This window comes from Rutidosis leptorrhynchoides, chromosome 11 (genome assembly GCF_046630445.1).
Source record: "Rutidosis leptorrhynchoides isolate AG116_Rl617_1_P2 chromosome 11, CSIRO_AGI_Rlap_v1, whole genome shotgun sequence".
Taxonomy (NCBI): domain Eukaryota; kingdom Viridiplantae; phylum Streptophyta; class Magnoliopsida; order Asterales; family Asteraceae; genus Rutidosis; species Rutidosis leptorrhynchoides.
This window is the reverse complement of record NC_092343.1, coordinates 194757081-194772806: the sequence shown is the minus strand read 5'-3', so window position 1 is coordinate 194772806 and position 15726 is coordinate 194757081. Positions and strand designations below refer to the sequence as shown.

At 38.6% G+C, this 15726-nt stretch overlaps 1 protein-coding gene across 1 annotated transcript; it reads right to left on the bottom strand.

Annotated features, from left to right (window-relative positions):
* Positions 1-669: 669 nt before the first annotated feature.
* On the bottom strand, positions 670-1169 carry LOC139877001 (histone H3.2-like). Its single transcript, XM_071864405.1, has one exon. The coding sequence runs from the start codon at positions 1138-1140 to the stop codon at positions 730-732; it is 411 nt and encodes a 136-aa protein (XP_071720506.1). The 5' UTR covers positions 1141-1169; the 3' UTR covers positions 670-729.
* Between the last annotated feature and the right edge of the window lie 14557 nt (positions 1170-15726).

Sequence of the window (15726 nt, the reverse complement as noted above, 5' to 3'; positions counted from 1 at the left end):
TGTCCCAAGTGAAACTTGAACCCTCAACCTCTTGGTTGTAGAGCCACCACCATACTGATGAGCCAAATGCATTGACTGCCAACCACAAATTGTATTTACACTGTTAAAAGGTTTAATTACATAGACTATGTTGTCAATGTTGATCACATTGTAGGTTTGTTTCAAATAGTAATTCATGTATCTAGATCATATAATTTAGATCTACTAAATAGATTAAAAAATGTATTAGTACCATAACTTTTGGAGTATATCATTTATTCTTGTTCAATTATAAGTTTTAATTTATTATTTTCACGAAAGAAAAAAGTTTACTATACTAATTCATATTATACTGTAATTATATACTTTAATTTTTAGAAATAATAATATTATTTATGTAGAACAAGTTATTTTACTTATACATTTTCTATTGTATTTAGATTTTCTCCTCTTATATGGTTATTCCACTTATTTGTTTTACAGATTTTCTATTGTATTTTATAACAAAAAAAATTAAAAAAATTGTATCCATACATTACGAGAATATGATAGGGAAAAGTTTTTTTTGGTTACTTGATGTGGGTCCAGGATGCTTTGTTGGATGATCGTGATTGGTAAATAAGTATAAACAAATACTTTCTATTTTGTAACATAACGCCAGCAGAAATATAAAATCATCATCAAAACAACAATATTTCAAATCTACCACAAATTCATCTCCAAACCATCAATTACAATTCAATTTTCATCTCAAGCTCTCTCACCACGGATCCTTCTAGCAAGCTGCATATCTTTCGGCATAATCGTAACTCTTTTCGCATGAATCGCACACAAATTCGTATCCTCAAACAACCCTACCAGATACGCTTCCGAAGCTTCTTGAAGCGCCGCAACCGCACTGCTTTGAAACCTCAGATCCGTCTTAAAATCCTGAGCGATTTCTCGTACGAGTCTCTGAAACGGAAGTTTCCTGATCAAAAGCTCAGTACTCTTCTGATACTTCCGGATCTCACGGAGCGCAACCGTACCTGGACGGAATCTGTGCGGTTTCTTCACTCCGCCGGTCGCCGGTGCTGATTTCCGAGCGGCTTTTGTCGCTAGTTGCTTACGTGGAGCCTTTCCTCCGGTTGATTTACGAGCGGTTTGCTTTGTTCGCGCCATTAATCTATGTGTAATTGAAACTAATTGAAAGAAATTAGTAAAGGATTAGATCTGTGAATGATTTGAGGTATAACAGTGTGTATATATAATTTTTGTGTGTGTAAGAGCGCGCGTATTTGAAAATTGGGGATTTTTTTGGGAATGATTTTTGTTCGTTGATTTGATGGGTTGAAATGAACGGTTGAGGTTGATGCAGATTATAATCCGAGTGACGTAATTTAGCGAATGTAATTCAGACATGTGGCAGTTAAGTTTGTGATATTTACTGTTTTGGTTCTTTTGAAATAATTTAAACGCGGAATAGGTTCTCATTTTACTAGTTAAGTTGTCCTACCTCCGTCTTATTTCAATAGGGCAGTATTCTATTTTGGGCTGTCCCATTCTGATAGTCCACTTTCATAAATAGAAAGGAAAGAAGATATTTCATTGGTGGATCTGGAGAGAGAAAATATTTCATTGGTGGAGAAATGAAGTTAGTGAGATTTCCTAAAACTGCGTGTTTTTTGTCTGTGGACTATTGGAATGAGACGGAGGGAGTATTTACGTAAAATTTTGACCACTCTTATTCATCACACCTGTCATGACAACCACATTGTGTACATCAGTATCATCTCAGCAATTTCTTCCTTTCACTTAACCCGTGACACTCACTAATATCCATCACTACAACCACATTGACCCCACTTTAATATTTTATGATTATTACACCTTACGTCTCATATTAATAGTCCAGTATTCTATTTTGAGATGTCCCAAATTAATAGTCCACTTTCATAAATGGAAAAGAATAAGAAGCTTAAGTTCTATTATGCTCTTAATGTATGTGGATATGATTAAATAGGAAAGAAGATGTAAGGGTACAACTGGAAAGTAAACAAAAAGTACAGTACTTTTATAATATTTTCTTAAACTGTGTGTTTTTTTAGAACTATTAATATGAGACGAAAGGAGTATTATTTTTACTATTATTAATATTATCATAATTATCATTATTATTATTATTATTATTATTATTATTATTATTATTATTATTATTATTATTATTATTACTTACCTATATACTAAAAGTCACGGCCAAACTCGTAAGTATTATTAGTTACTAATTAAAAAAATAAAATAAAAAATTCTTAGTGATTCCATCTCCTTCTTTATCTTTATCATCATCATCATCATCCGTTTCCATTCCGTATACATACACATATAGAGACACCATTTACCATTTTTAAAGCTTAAAAAATATAAATAAATAAATAAACGGATTATTTCGAGCGTCTTGCAAACTGTTGTGAAAACGACTCCAACCGTTTAATTAAAAACCGATTAATTTTTTTTTTTTTTACAGGAGCGGCGTACCTCCATCAAGTGCGGCGCTTTTATAACCCAAAAGCGGCACTTCTGCAGACAATAGCGGCGCTTTTGTTGTCTGATCATAAAGACTACAAACTGCGGCCCAAGAGCGGCGCCTTTAACCTCAAAAGCGGTGCTTTTGGACCTGAACTGATGCAGACTCGAATTTTGCTAAGTGTTCAACCAACCCATCAAACCACCAACGCCGGTTTACAATCCCAAGACTCAAACACAAGTTTAATGGGACTCAAAATACATTCAATTCAAAAAATAAAAGTATTTAGACAGCAAAACGAGCACAACGACCCTTGGGACTCCAACGACCCGTTAAATACATTGAAGTAGCGATTTCGTCCCAAAAGAGTTTAGTTTCCAAACAAACTATGAGCATGATGTTTGGGATTAAACTACCCAACCTAAGTCGTAATCTAAAAGCATCCCCTATCATAGCAAATGTGAGAGATCTCTAATCCAAACGTATACCCTTGTCTTTATTCACGCCGGAGCCTAAAGAGGTAAACAACGAGAGGGTAAGTAAAACGCTTAGTGAATACAATAATTATACACACACATATACAATTTACCTACTTGCACCTACTTACACAAACACGCATTAATCCCGCAAATTAATGCATACAAGCTAGCATTTTCAAATGTATCAACAAGCATCAACATTAGCACATAATCTCAATAATATAATTGCTAGATAATAAGCAACACACAACCCCGTGATGTTCACAACATCCGTTAATATTCAATACTAGCCCCGCGAATGGTATCGTTGTAACAACCCAACACGTAATCCTTACGATAATTTTTTTTTTATACTACACAATTACACGCCAATTAAATATGTAACCCATTTCACGAGTTCTATTTAAGACGCACAACAATTAATTGTTTACAATAGGCACGAGGGCCACGAATAAAGTTTAGTACAAGTTTGACCCATTACAAATGATAGTTTATAAACCAAACGACGTTCCGAGCATGGTTTGGGACTAAACTACCCAAAACTAGGTCAACTTCCAAAAGCTCCAACATAACAACAACAAGGGACACCTAGTGCCCAACGACCCCCTTGCCCTTGCCCGCGCCTGTATCTAAAAAGATAAACAACGAGAGGGGTAAGCAAAGCTTAGTGAATGCAATAATTGTACACATACATATATAACCTACTTACATGCAATCACATACACAATTACCTCATACACGCTAGCAATTTAAAAGACATACCAACGCAAGGCATAACGCTAAATCTCCAAGACCACAAGCTAGCGCAACGATAACATATATAACTCGAATATTGTGAAAACACCACACAACAAACACATAACCATGGTTAACCAATAGTACAAGGAATGGTACTTCGAGTTTCCCATTGGTGTTCCCAACAACCGTTAGCGTACAACGAATTAAAACACTAACCCCGGAGTGGTATCGATCGCCCGAACTTTAAACCCACCCGTCACGTGTAATGTGGTATCGAACGCCCGAACTTTAAACCCACGCTACACGCCCACACACATACATGACATGGCATCGAACGCCCGAACTTAAATCCATATCATATATTGACCCGATGTGGTATCGATCGCCGGAACTTAAACCCACATCGAATCTCGTACAAGTAAATACATTATATACACATATGCATAATCATTCCACTCACCTCAAGATTCTTGTGAAGCTAACCAAGCTTGCAACCCTTCAATGTAACGTACCTATTACATTCTGCATTTATTAACATACAATCTAGTTGTATTAAATGCCAACTTCTATCCCTTGAGCATTTAATGACCCTATTGCATTAAATGACTCAATACACCAAAACCGCCCATTAATGACCATTCCTTGTCATAAATCACTAAAAGCTAGTGATTAGGGTCTATTAACATCAACTAACATAAACTTGGTGTATTTCATACCCATTTTACCCAATTAGTTCAACTTTGACTCATATGACCCATTTTGACACTTACACATTCAAACTTTGTCAAACATGACTTATTCACAATCTCAACAATATTTAACAAGTGTATTTAATGCTTACAACACCATTAATACTTACAAACCCCATTTCATTAGACCAAACCCTAGGTTATGGTAATTAGGGTTTCCTTTCAACAATCTAACCCAAAAACCACCCATTTAACCCTCAAATGGGTCACACGAGTTCCATATGGACCAAACCCTAGCTTAAACTAAATGGAACTCAAAACTTAGAGTTAGAACTTACCAAGACTATGAATGTGTAGCTAGAGATACGATGAACAACTTTAATTCTTGCTCCTAGGGTTGATTCACAACTCTTCACCTTCAAATCTCAAAATTAAACTTAGTGGGTTTTATGTTTTGGGAGGAATATGTGGAAGAAAATGGAAAAGAAAATGAGAAATGGAGAACAAGTGGTTGAGATTAAAGGCTCCAATCTGATCTATACGCGAAAAGACCAAATTGCCCCTAAACCCTATTTAATTTGAGTGGAATTCGGAGTCTGAACTGCAGATGTGCCACGGCGCGGCTCGTTTTTCGCGGCGCGACATAAAGAAGGAAAAAACACCCTTCTTAACTCAAGTTCTGATCTGGATTTGCTTTGATTGTCGCGTCGCGGCCCCATTCCTCGCGGTGCGGCATTGGCCTGTTCCTGGTCACTTCGACAACAAATCATAAAACAAAGGTTCAAACACAAGCACAACAACTTTCACCCTTCCTATGCACGTCTAAACCTCGACCTTAAGTCTCACACGACTCGACGCCAAACACGACACATTCATATACGCGTACACGCACGCATTTGAATATACATATATATATATACACACACACATATACATATATGCACTTACACCTAACTAACACTTTAGTTCATTTAATCACATGACGAGTAATTTATAAGCGTACTATTGATTAAGTACGTACCTTTAGACGCGCACCAGAAAACGGGGTGTTACAACTCTCCCCCACTTAAATCGGAGCGCGTCCTCGCGATCCAAGCCGCATGAAACGGGGGAAGATAAACCGACACAAATTCTTCGGGCTCCCAAGTAAACTCGGAACCTTTACTACGATGCCATTGGACCTTAAAGGTCCTCACCTCTTTGTTACGCAACATTTTTACCTTCTCATCGAGTATAGCAATCGGCTCTTCAACGTATTCTAACTTGTTGTTTAGCTCAATTTCGTCTATAGGCATCCATGAAGAATCATCCGCAAGACACTTTCGGAGATGGGAAACATGAAATGTATTATGGATCCCCGCAAGTTCTTCGAGTAATTCCAAACGATACGTGACTTCACCAACACGAGCTAAAACTTTAAACGGCCCAATAAACCGAGGAGCTAACTTTCCTCATTTCCGAAACCGAATAATACCCTTCCATGGCGAAACCTTGAGCATCACCATATCACCTTCTTGGAATTCGATCAAACGTCTACGCTTATCGGCGTAAGATTTTTGCCTATCTTGCGCCTTTTTCAAATGTTCCCGAATCATAACGATTTTATCATTTGTCTCCAATACCAAGTCGGAGCTCCCGACTTCCCTTTGTCCCACTTCGCCCCAACAAATCGGGGTTCGACACCTTCTACCATACAACATCTCATAGGGTGGCATTCCAATACTAGAGTGAAAACTATTATTGTACGAGAATTCCACCAAAGGTAAATGTTCATCCCAACTACCACCGAAGTCAATGATACACGCACGTAACATATCCTCCAATGTTTGATTCGTACATTCGGTTTGACCGTCCGTTTGAGGAGGGTATGCCCTACTCATATTTACCCTCGTACCCATATCTTCATGAAATTTCTTCCAAAATCGAGAAGTAAAACGCGTGTCCCGATCCGAAACGATAGATGCGGGAACGCCATGTCTCGATATCACCTCTTTAATGAACATCTTCGCGAGTGCCTCCGACGAAATTGCTTCTTTAATAGGAAGAAACAACGCACTCTTCGTCAATCTATCGACAATCACCCAAATAGTGTCAAATTGGGTTATTGCCATTTTTGGCAACTTGGTAATAAAGTCCATGGTAATATGCTCCCATTTCCACATCGAAATTTCTAGCGGTTGCAACTTACCATACGGCTTTTGGTGTTCGGCTTTAACTTGCAAACACGTGACGCATTGCTCAACATACTTAACAACGTCGCGTTTCATGCCCGGCCACCAATAATCTTTCTTCAAATCATGGTACATCTTCGTCGCACCCGGATGTATGGAATACTTAGACTTGTGCGCCTCATCAAGAAGCACCTTTCAGAAATCACCCATCTTAGGCACCCACACTCTTTCTTGAAAAGGCAATAAACCACGCGAACCCATCGTAATGAATTCCGATTGCCCCACAATTCGTTCCGCATGCTTGTTGTGAACGTAAGCCTCTATTTGAATCACACCAAGTTTTTTAAGAAAATCGTTAGTAATAATCATACGTAACAATCCCAATTGTAACGCCGGGTGGTGACTCTTTCGACTTAACGCATCCACGACCACATTCGCCTTGCCCGGATGATAAAGTATCTCACAATCATAATCCTTCACCACATCCATCCATCTACGTTGACGATAATTCAAATCCCGTTGATCAAAAAGATGTTTCAAACTCTTGTGATCCGAATAAATCGTACACTTGACACCATACAAGTAATGACGCCAAATTTTCAAAGCATGGACCACCGCTGCTAACTCGAGATCATGAGTCGGGTATCTCTTTTCATGTTCCTTTAATTGGCGAGAGGCGTAAGCGATGACTTTACCTCGTTGCATTAGAACACACCCGAGCCCATTCAAAGAAGCATCACAATAAACCGTCATATCATCTACACCTTCCGGCAATACTAAGACCGGAGCTTTACACAATTTCTCTTTCAACATTTGAAAAGCGATTTCTTGTTCGTTCTCCCAATTGAATCTCGTATTCTTCCTTGTCAACTTAGTTAATGGCGAAGCAATCTTGGAAAAGTCTTGGATAAACCGACGATAATAACCGGCCAATCCGAGAAAACTTCAGATTTCCGTAGGCGTAGTCGGTTGTCCCCAACTCTTCACCGTCTCTATCTTCCCCGTATCTACTTGAATGCCATTCTCGTTCACAATATGGCCAAGGAATTGATCCTCCCTTAGCCAAAATTCACATTTTGAGAACTTAGCATACAACTTCTCCTTTCGCAACGTCTTCAACACACTACGCAAATGGTGTTCATGCTCCTTCATACTCCTCGAATAGACAAGTATGTCGTCAATGAACACAATTACTGACTTGTCCAACATAGGTTGGCACACTCGGTTCAAAAGATCCATGAATGCCGCCGGCGCATTCGTAAGACCAAAAGGCATCACCACAAACTCAAAATGCCCGTAACGCGTTCGAAAGGCCGTTTTCTCAATATCTTCCTCACGGACCCGCATTTGATGATAGCCGGACCGCAGGTCAATTTTTGAAAAATACGTCGCACCTTGGAGTTGGTCAAACAAATCGTCAATCCTAGGTAATGGATAACGATTATTGATCGTCACTTTATTCAACTCCCGATAATCAATGCACATACGCATACTTCCATACTTCTTTTTCACGAATAAAACCGGAGCACCCCATGGCGAAGCACTCGGTCGAATAAAACCCTTCTCAAGTAACTCTTGAATTTGATTCAACAATTCTTGCATTTTCGTCGGTGCTAAACGATAAGGAGTTTTAGCAATGAGAGTAGCTCCCGGAACCAACTCAATGTGAAATTCGGCTTGTCTTTCCGCCGGAACACCCGGTAACTCATCCGGAAAAACATCTTCAAACTCACTCACCACCAAAATTTCACGAATGGGTGGTGGCTCGTCACGAGTATCAATAACACGAGCAAGGAAAGCCATGCCACCGGTAACAACGAGACGACGTGCCCGTGCAAAAGTGCATATCGGTACAAGTCTTCCACGTCTATCACCACGAATAATTAACTCTCCCCCACTTAGGGTCTTCACTCGAATAGATTTTTCATGGCACGCAATATCGGCTCTATTATGATCGAGCCAATCCATACCAACCACGATATCAAAATCACCCAACGTCATCGGAATGAGATCAATATTAAAGTTCTCGGAACCAAACACGACATTACAATTCTTACACACATCAACCACTAGCACCGTCTTGCCATCCGCTATTTTGACTTCTGCCGGACGACTTAACTTAGCTAACGGTTTATTAAGTTTAGGCACAAATTTTGGAGACACAAACGATAAATTTGCACCGCTATCAAATAGAATCCTTGCTGGATTAGAGTTAACCATGAATGTACCTGAAACGACTTCATTGGATTGCTTGGCTTCGTCATTGGTCATCAAATAATTACGTCCCCTAGCCGACCCCGCCGCCTTCTCCATTCTCTTAACTTGGTCATTTCGGAGTTCGGGGCAATCTGACTTCCGGTGCCCTTCTTTTTGACAATTAAAACACGATATTGTATTAGTAGGCGGTTTTGGACAGTCACGAGAGTAGCGACCCTTTTGCCCACAATTGAAACATGTGACCATGTAACCACTAGAAGCACCCCTCTTCACGCTACCGACACTTTCGTTTGCTCCCTTACTCTTCTTGTTCGAAAAACTAGAAGCTTCAAACTTTCTTTTACTTGGCGCATAACTAACCGGACTCGGAGCTTGCGCTTCAAACCCTTTTGCCACCGCCAAAAGCTTAGCGAAAGTTTCAACATGACCGATACTAATTTTACCCTTTAAATCATCTCTAAGGGTTGCATGAAAGTCTTCCATTAGCATTTGATCATTTCCCGCATACTCGGGACAAAAATGTGCCTTAGCGAGAAAGTTGGTTTTAAGAGTGTTTAGGTCCATAGACCCTTGACGCATGTTCCTTAACTCGTTGCGCAATTTGGAAAGATCCGCTTGCGTACGATATTCAAGGAAAAACTCTTTCTTGAAATCCGCCCAAGATAACCCCACAAAAGCCGCATCACCCACCATATCAATCTTTCCATCGAGCCAATCTTTAGCATGACCCCTTAACAAACTAGTAGCAAGCCTTGTTTTCTTTTGTGGAGGGCACTCAGTCGTGCGAAAACAACCTTCCACATCAGAAATCCAAGCCGCACTCTTCATGGGGTCGGGATCCCCGTGAAAGTGAGGAGGCTTAGTCGCCAAGAAGTTCTTGTAGCTAAACTCCAAGTCGCCCACATTTTGAGGTCTAGGAAACCTCCTTTCAACTTCTTCTTTGACGGCATTAGTCATCCGTTCTTGAATTATATCGACAATTTGTTCCGAAACCGACTCTTCGAGAATTTGCTTAACCTTTCGAGAGAAAACCGAAACATAGTTTTCTAGAGCGGCCTCTATTTTGGTGGTCATCTCGTCCGTTTCCTCCACATGAGAAGGACCACTGTTGCCATTCGTATTCGTTCCGTTTCTCGTCTTCATTCTAAAGATTAAAAATGGATTAGACATCACCAACAATTTAATACACATATATACCTATGCATATGACCGCACACGCACCACATCTAGCTCGATACTTGTCGCACATCCTTGCTTGACTTGACTTGCAACCGTAATAGTGGTCGCGACTCACTATTACGCTCACATGCCGTGCCATACTCAAACGTATCACAACCATCTCGCTCGATGTTCAAAACAATAACACATGATTAGTAATATCATATCATAGCATAGTTAGTCCACCTATGCATTAAAGAACTAATCAAAGCCCGCACCGACCCGTAGTCCTACAAGTCCCGCATATAATTCCACAACACAAAAGTCTAAGTCTAGGCGCCTATCTCAAGTCACCTAAATCCCTTAGACCACGCTCTGATACCAGTTGTAACAACCCAACCCGTAATCCTTACGATATTTTTTTTTATATACTACACAATTACACGCCAATTAAATATGTAACCCATTTCACGAGTTCTATTTAAGACGCACAACAATTAATTGTTTACAATAGGCACGAGGGCCACGAATAAAGTTTAGTACAAGTTTGACCCATTACAAATGATAGTTTATAAACCAAACGATGTTCCGAGCATGGTTTGGGACTAAACTACCCAAAACTAGGCCAACTTCCAAAAGCTCCAACATAACAAAAACAAGGGACACCTAGTGCCCAACGACCCCCTTGCCCTTGCCCGCGCCTGTATCTAAAAAGATAAACAACGAGAGGGGTAAGCAAAGCTTAGTGAATGCAATAATTGTACACATACATATATAACCTACTTACATGCAATCACATACACAATTACCTCATACACGCTAGCAATTTAAAAGACATACCAACGCAAGGCATAACGCTAAATCTCCAAGACCACAAGCTAGCACAACGATAACATATATAACTCGAATATTGTGAAAACACCACACAACAAACACATAACCATGGTTAACCAATAGTACAAGGAATGGTACTTCGAGTTTCCCATTGGTGTTCCCAACAACCGTTAGCGTACAACGAATTATAACACTAACCCCGGAGTGGTATCGATTGCCCGAACTTTAAACCCACCCGTCACGTGTAATGTGGTATCGAACGCCCGAACTTTAAACCCACGCTACACGCCCACACACATACATGACATGGCATCGAACGCCCGAACTTAAATCCATATCATATATTGACCCGATGTGGTATCGATCGCCCGAACTTAAACCCACATCGAATCTCGTACAAGTAAATACATTATATACACATATGCATAATCATTCCACTCACCTCAAGATTCTTGTGGAAGCTAACCGAGCTTGCAACCCTTCAATGTAACGTACCTATTACATTATGCATTTATTAACATACAATCTAGTTGTATTAAATGCCAACTTCTATCCCTTGAGCATTTAATGACCCTATTGCATTAAATGAGTCAATACACCAAAACCGCCATTAATGACCATTCCTTGTCATAAATCACTAACAGCTAGTGATTAGGGTCTATTAACATCAACTAACATAAACTTGGTGTATTTCATACCCATTTTACCCAATTAGTTCAACTTTGACTCATATGACCCATTTTGACACTTACACATTCAAACTTTGTCAAACATGACTTATTCACAATCTCAACAATATTTAACAAGTGTATTTAATGCTCACAACACCATTAACACTTACAAACCCCATTTCATTAGACCAAACCCTAGGTTATGGTAATTAGGGTTTCCTTTCAACAATCTAACCCAAAAACCACCCATTTAACCCTCAAATGGGTCACACGAGTTCCATATGGACCAAACCCTAGCTTAAACTAAATGGAACTCAAAACTTAGAGTTAGAACTTACCAAGACTATGAACGTGTAGCTAGAGATACGATGAATAACTTTAATTCTTGCTCCTAGGGTTGATTCACAACTCTTCACCTTCAAATCTCAAAATTAAACTTAGTGGGTTTTATGTTTTGGGAGGAATATGTGGAAGAAAATGGAAAAGAAAATGAGAAATGGAGAACAAGTGGTTGAGATTAAAGGCTCCAATCTGATCTATACGTGAAAAGACCAAATTGCCCCTAAACCCTATTTAATTTGAGTAGAATTCGGAGTCTGAACTGTAGATGTGCCGTGGCGCGGCTCGTTTATCGCAGCGCGACATAAAGAAGGAAAAACCACCCTTCTTAACTCAAGTTCTGATCTGGATTTGCTTTGATTGTCGCGTCGCGGCCCCATTCCTCGCGGCGCGACATTGGCCTGTTCCTGGTCACTTCGACAACAAATCATAAAACAAAGGTTCAAACACAAGCACAACAACTTTCACCCCTCCTATGCACGTCTAAACCTCGACCTTAAGTCTCACACGACTCGACGCCAAACACGACACATTCATATACGCGTACACGCACGCATTTGAATATACCTATATATATACACACATATACATATATGCACTTACAGCTAACTAACACTTTAGTTCATTTAATCACATGACGAGTAAGTTATAAGCGTACTATTGATTAAGTACGTACCTTTAGACGCGCACGGGAAAACGGGGTGTTACAATCGTCAACGTCGAACTTAAATCCCAATCGCCCCACATATGATGTATCGTCAACATCGAACTTTAAACCCTCATCACGCATCACTACAATAGTGGTATGGCATCGTCAACATCGAACTTTAAATCCATACGTGAGGCATCGTCAACATCGAACTTTAAATCCTCATCCCACTAGTAAGTAAACCATATACATACAAATATAATTATTCCACTCACCTTAACGCCTTTGGTGAATGATAAAACAAGCTCGCAACCTGTAATGTAACATAGCTATTACATCGTGCACATAATCAATTACATAATCAAGTTGGTCAACCAACTCACTCACCTTCCTAATGTCCTTTTGACCCATAGTGCAAATGTGACCCATTTGCAACATTAACCCTAACACTAGGTCGAGATTACGCCAAACCACTAACATTAATCGATTATGGTCTTAATACACTTATTAACACAAGGTTAGTGTATTTTTATACTCATTAGGCAACTTATGTCACTTAAGGCTCATTTAACCCATTTCAAAGTCAACACATCCATTTGGGTCATCCACAAACCCAAACAACACCCAATCACTTAACAACAAGGTGTGCTAGTGATTAACCAACCATTTAAGACCCATAAGTCCATAACACAAATTATCACATCAAAACCCTAGGTTAGTCATTCTTGGGTTCTTATGACCCAATCTTACCCAAAAAACCCCCCAAATCACCAACAAATGGGTTTTGTAACATCCCGCCTTTTTTCGTTAAATCATTTTAACGCCCATATTTTTTTTATATATAATACATTTCGTATCTAGATTTGTATCTTCCGTTGATTAGCATTTTAATATTTTCGTTATTTAATTATAACATCTCTCGTTTACTCTAGCATATTTAAAATAATTCGTTTGGTTAATTCACGCACCCGCTTTCAAACTCAAGGGACTAAGGTTGCCAAAGGACCAAAGTGGCAACTAGGTCAAAGGGTCAAACCCTCCTCCCCACCACTCATTCCATTTTCTTTTTCTTTTCCAATTTTTTCTCATTTACTACTTCCATTTTTCACCATTTTCATCTTCAAACAAAGATTCATCATCCATTTCCAATCTAGCAATCAAACATCAAAACGAATTGTACTTTTGTGATCCTTGCATCATCCTCTTCAATTTGGTACCAATTTCAGTACTTGGGGTAATGTTTCTAAAAACTCTAGATTTCTCTAATTCATTTTATAGACTTGAAATGGTGTTAATTATTGTCTATGGCTCAAGTCTAACATGAATATGTGATTTGTTTGCTCGATTTGTTGTTTTGGAGTAACTAGCATGAACACTTGAAATGAGTTAGTTAAATCTTTGATTTTGGATAATTAAATGTTGTTTAAATGTTAAAGTTCGTGTATTAAATGTGTTACTAGCATCATTAGCTTCGTTTTGGTATGTAGGTTGATTTAGAAAAACTCCATTCACAAAATTGTCGAATTCATGAATTTTGGTTAGGGTTTAGTAACCTTGAAAATGAATTTTGACGCATTGAATGCTATTAAATGTTGTTAGTAAGTGTTTAGTTGCAATGTATGTTTAATTACCTTCGAAACAGCGTATTGTATGTGTAAATTGGATTCCCGAATCATGGAATGCATTTTATGAACTTGAAACTTTGATAATGAACTTTTAGCGATCAATCGACAAGGTTTTTGTTATTGAAAATGATGTTTTTGTTTGATGAAATGTGTTTAGTTGTATTCCTCGTCAAAATACCATTCCAACGACATAAGATACGTGTTTTGAATGTTTACGATTATAAGTTACGTTCGTTTGAAGTTTAGTTCGAGACTTGTAAAATTTTCAGCATTTTCCACTAGTCAGATAGGGATGCGGCGCATCACTACTGGATGCGGCGCATCTGTGGACAGATGCGGCACATCACTTAGAGATGCAGCGCATCTGAAGCAGACTGCCCAAAATGGCCGTTTTTTGTTTAATTCCAACTATTCTACGCACCTCCGATTAACATGTAATTTGTTCTAACATGCTCATATATGATTATGAAACTTAGAAAAATTGTCCGAGACCCGACCCGAAAGTGTTGACTTTTTCGTTGACTTTGACCAAAGTTTGACTTTTAGTCAAACTTAACCAAACACTTATGCAATCGTTCTAACATGCTTTTATACTTGATTCTTGCATGAAACTTGACAACGTGACTCACATGCTATATATTCGAGTCGTAACGAGCCATAGGACTAATTGAACACATTTCGCCTGATCTTGTGTCGTAACCGGTTAATTGATACTATAAAGACCCGTCCCAATCCATAAGAACGAATACAATAACATATGATTACATCGCGAGGTATTTGACCTCTATATGATACATTTTACAAACATTGCATTCGTTTTAAAAGAAAATCTTTCATTACATCGAAAGTTGACAGGCATGCATACCATTTCATAATATCCATCTATAAATGCTCTAATCTGACATTTACTTAATCATAATCTTTACTGAACTCAACGACTTGAATTCAATGTCTTTTGAAATATGCCATGAATGATTCCAAGTAATATCTTTAAAATGAGCTAATGCACAGCGGAAGATTTCTTTAATACCTGAGAATAAACATGCTTTAAAGTGTCAACCAAAAGGTTGGTGAGTTTGTTAGTTTATCATAATCATTCATTTCCATCATTTTAATAGACCACAAGAATTTCATTTCCAGTTCTCATAAATATACGTCCCATGCATAGAGACAAAAATCATTCATATGAATTGAACACCTGGTTACCGACATTAACAAGATGCATATAAGAATATCCCCTATCATTTCGGGAAATCCTTCGGACATGATAAAAATGAATTCGAAGTACTAAAGCATTCGGTACTTTGGATGGGGTTCGTTAGGCCCAATAGATCTATCTTTAGGATTCGCGTCAATTAGGCGTGCGCTAATTCTCAAAATTAGTGATGTTCCCTAATTCTTAGGCTACCAAGCAAAAAGGGGCATATTCGGCTTCGATCATTCAACCATATAATGTAGTTTCGATTACTTGTGTCTATTTCGTAAAACATTTATAAAAATTTCGCATGTATTCTCAGCTCAAAAATATAAAGGGTAAAAAGGCAAATGAAACTCACCATACTGTATTTCGTAGTAAAATACATATAACGTCATTGAACAAGTGCGAGGTTGGCCTCGGATTCACGAACCTAAATTAAGTTTATATATTTATATGTTGGTCAAAATTTGTCTTAA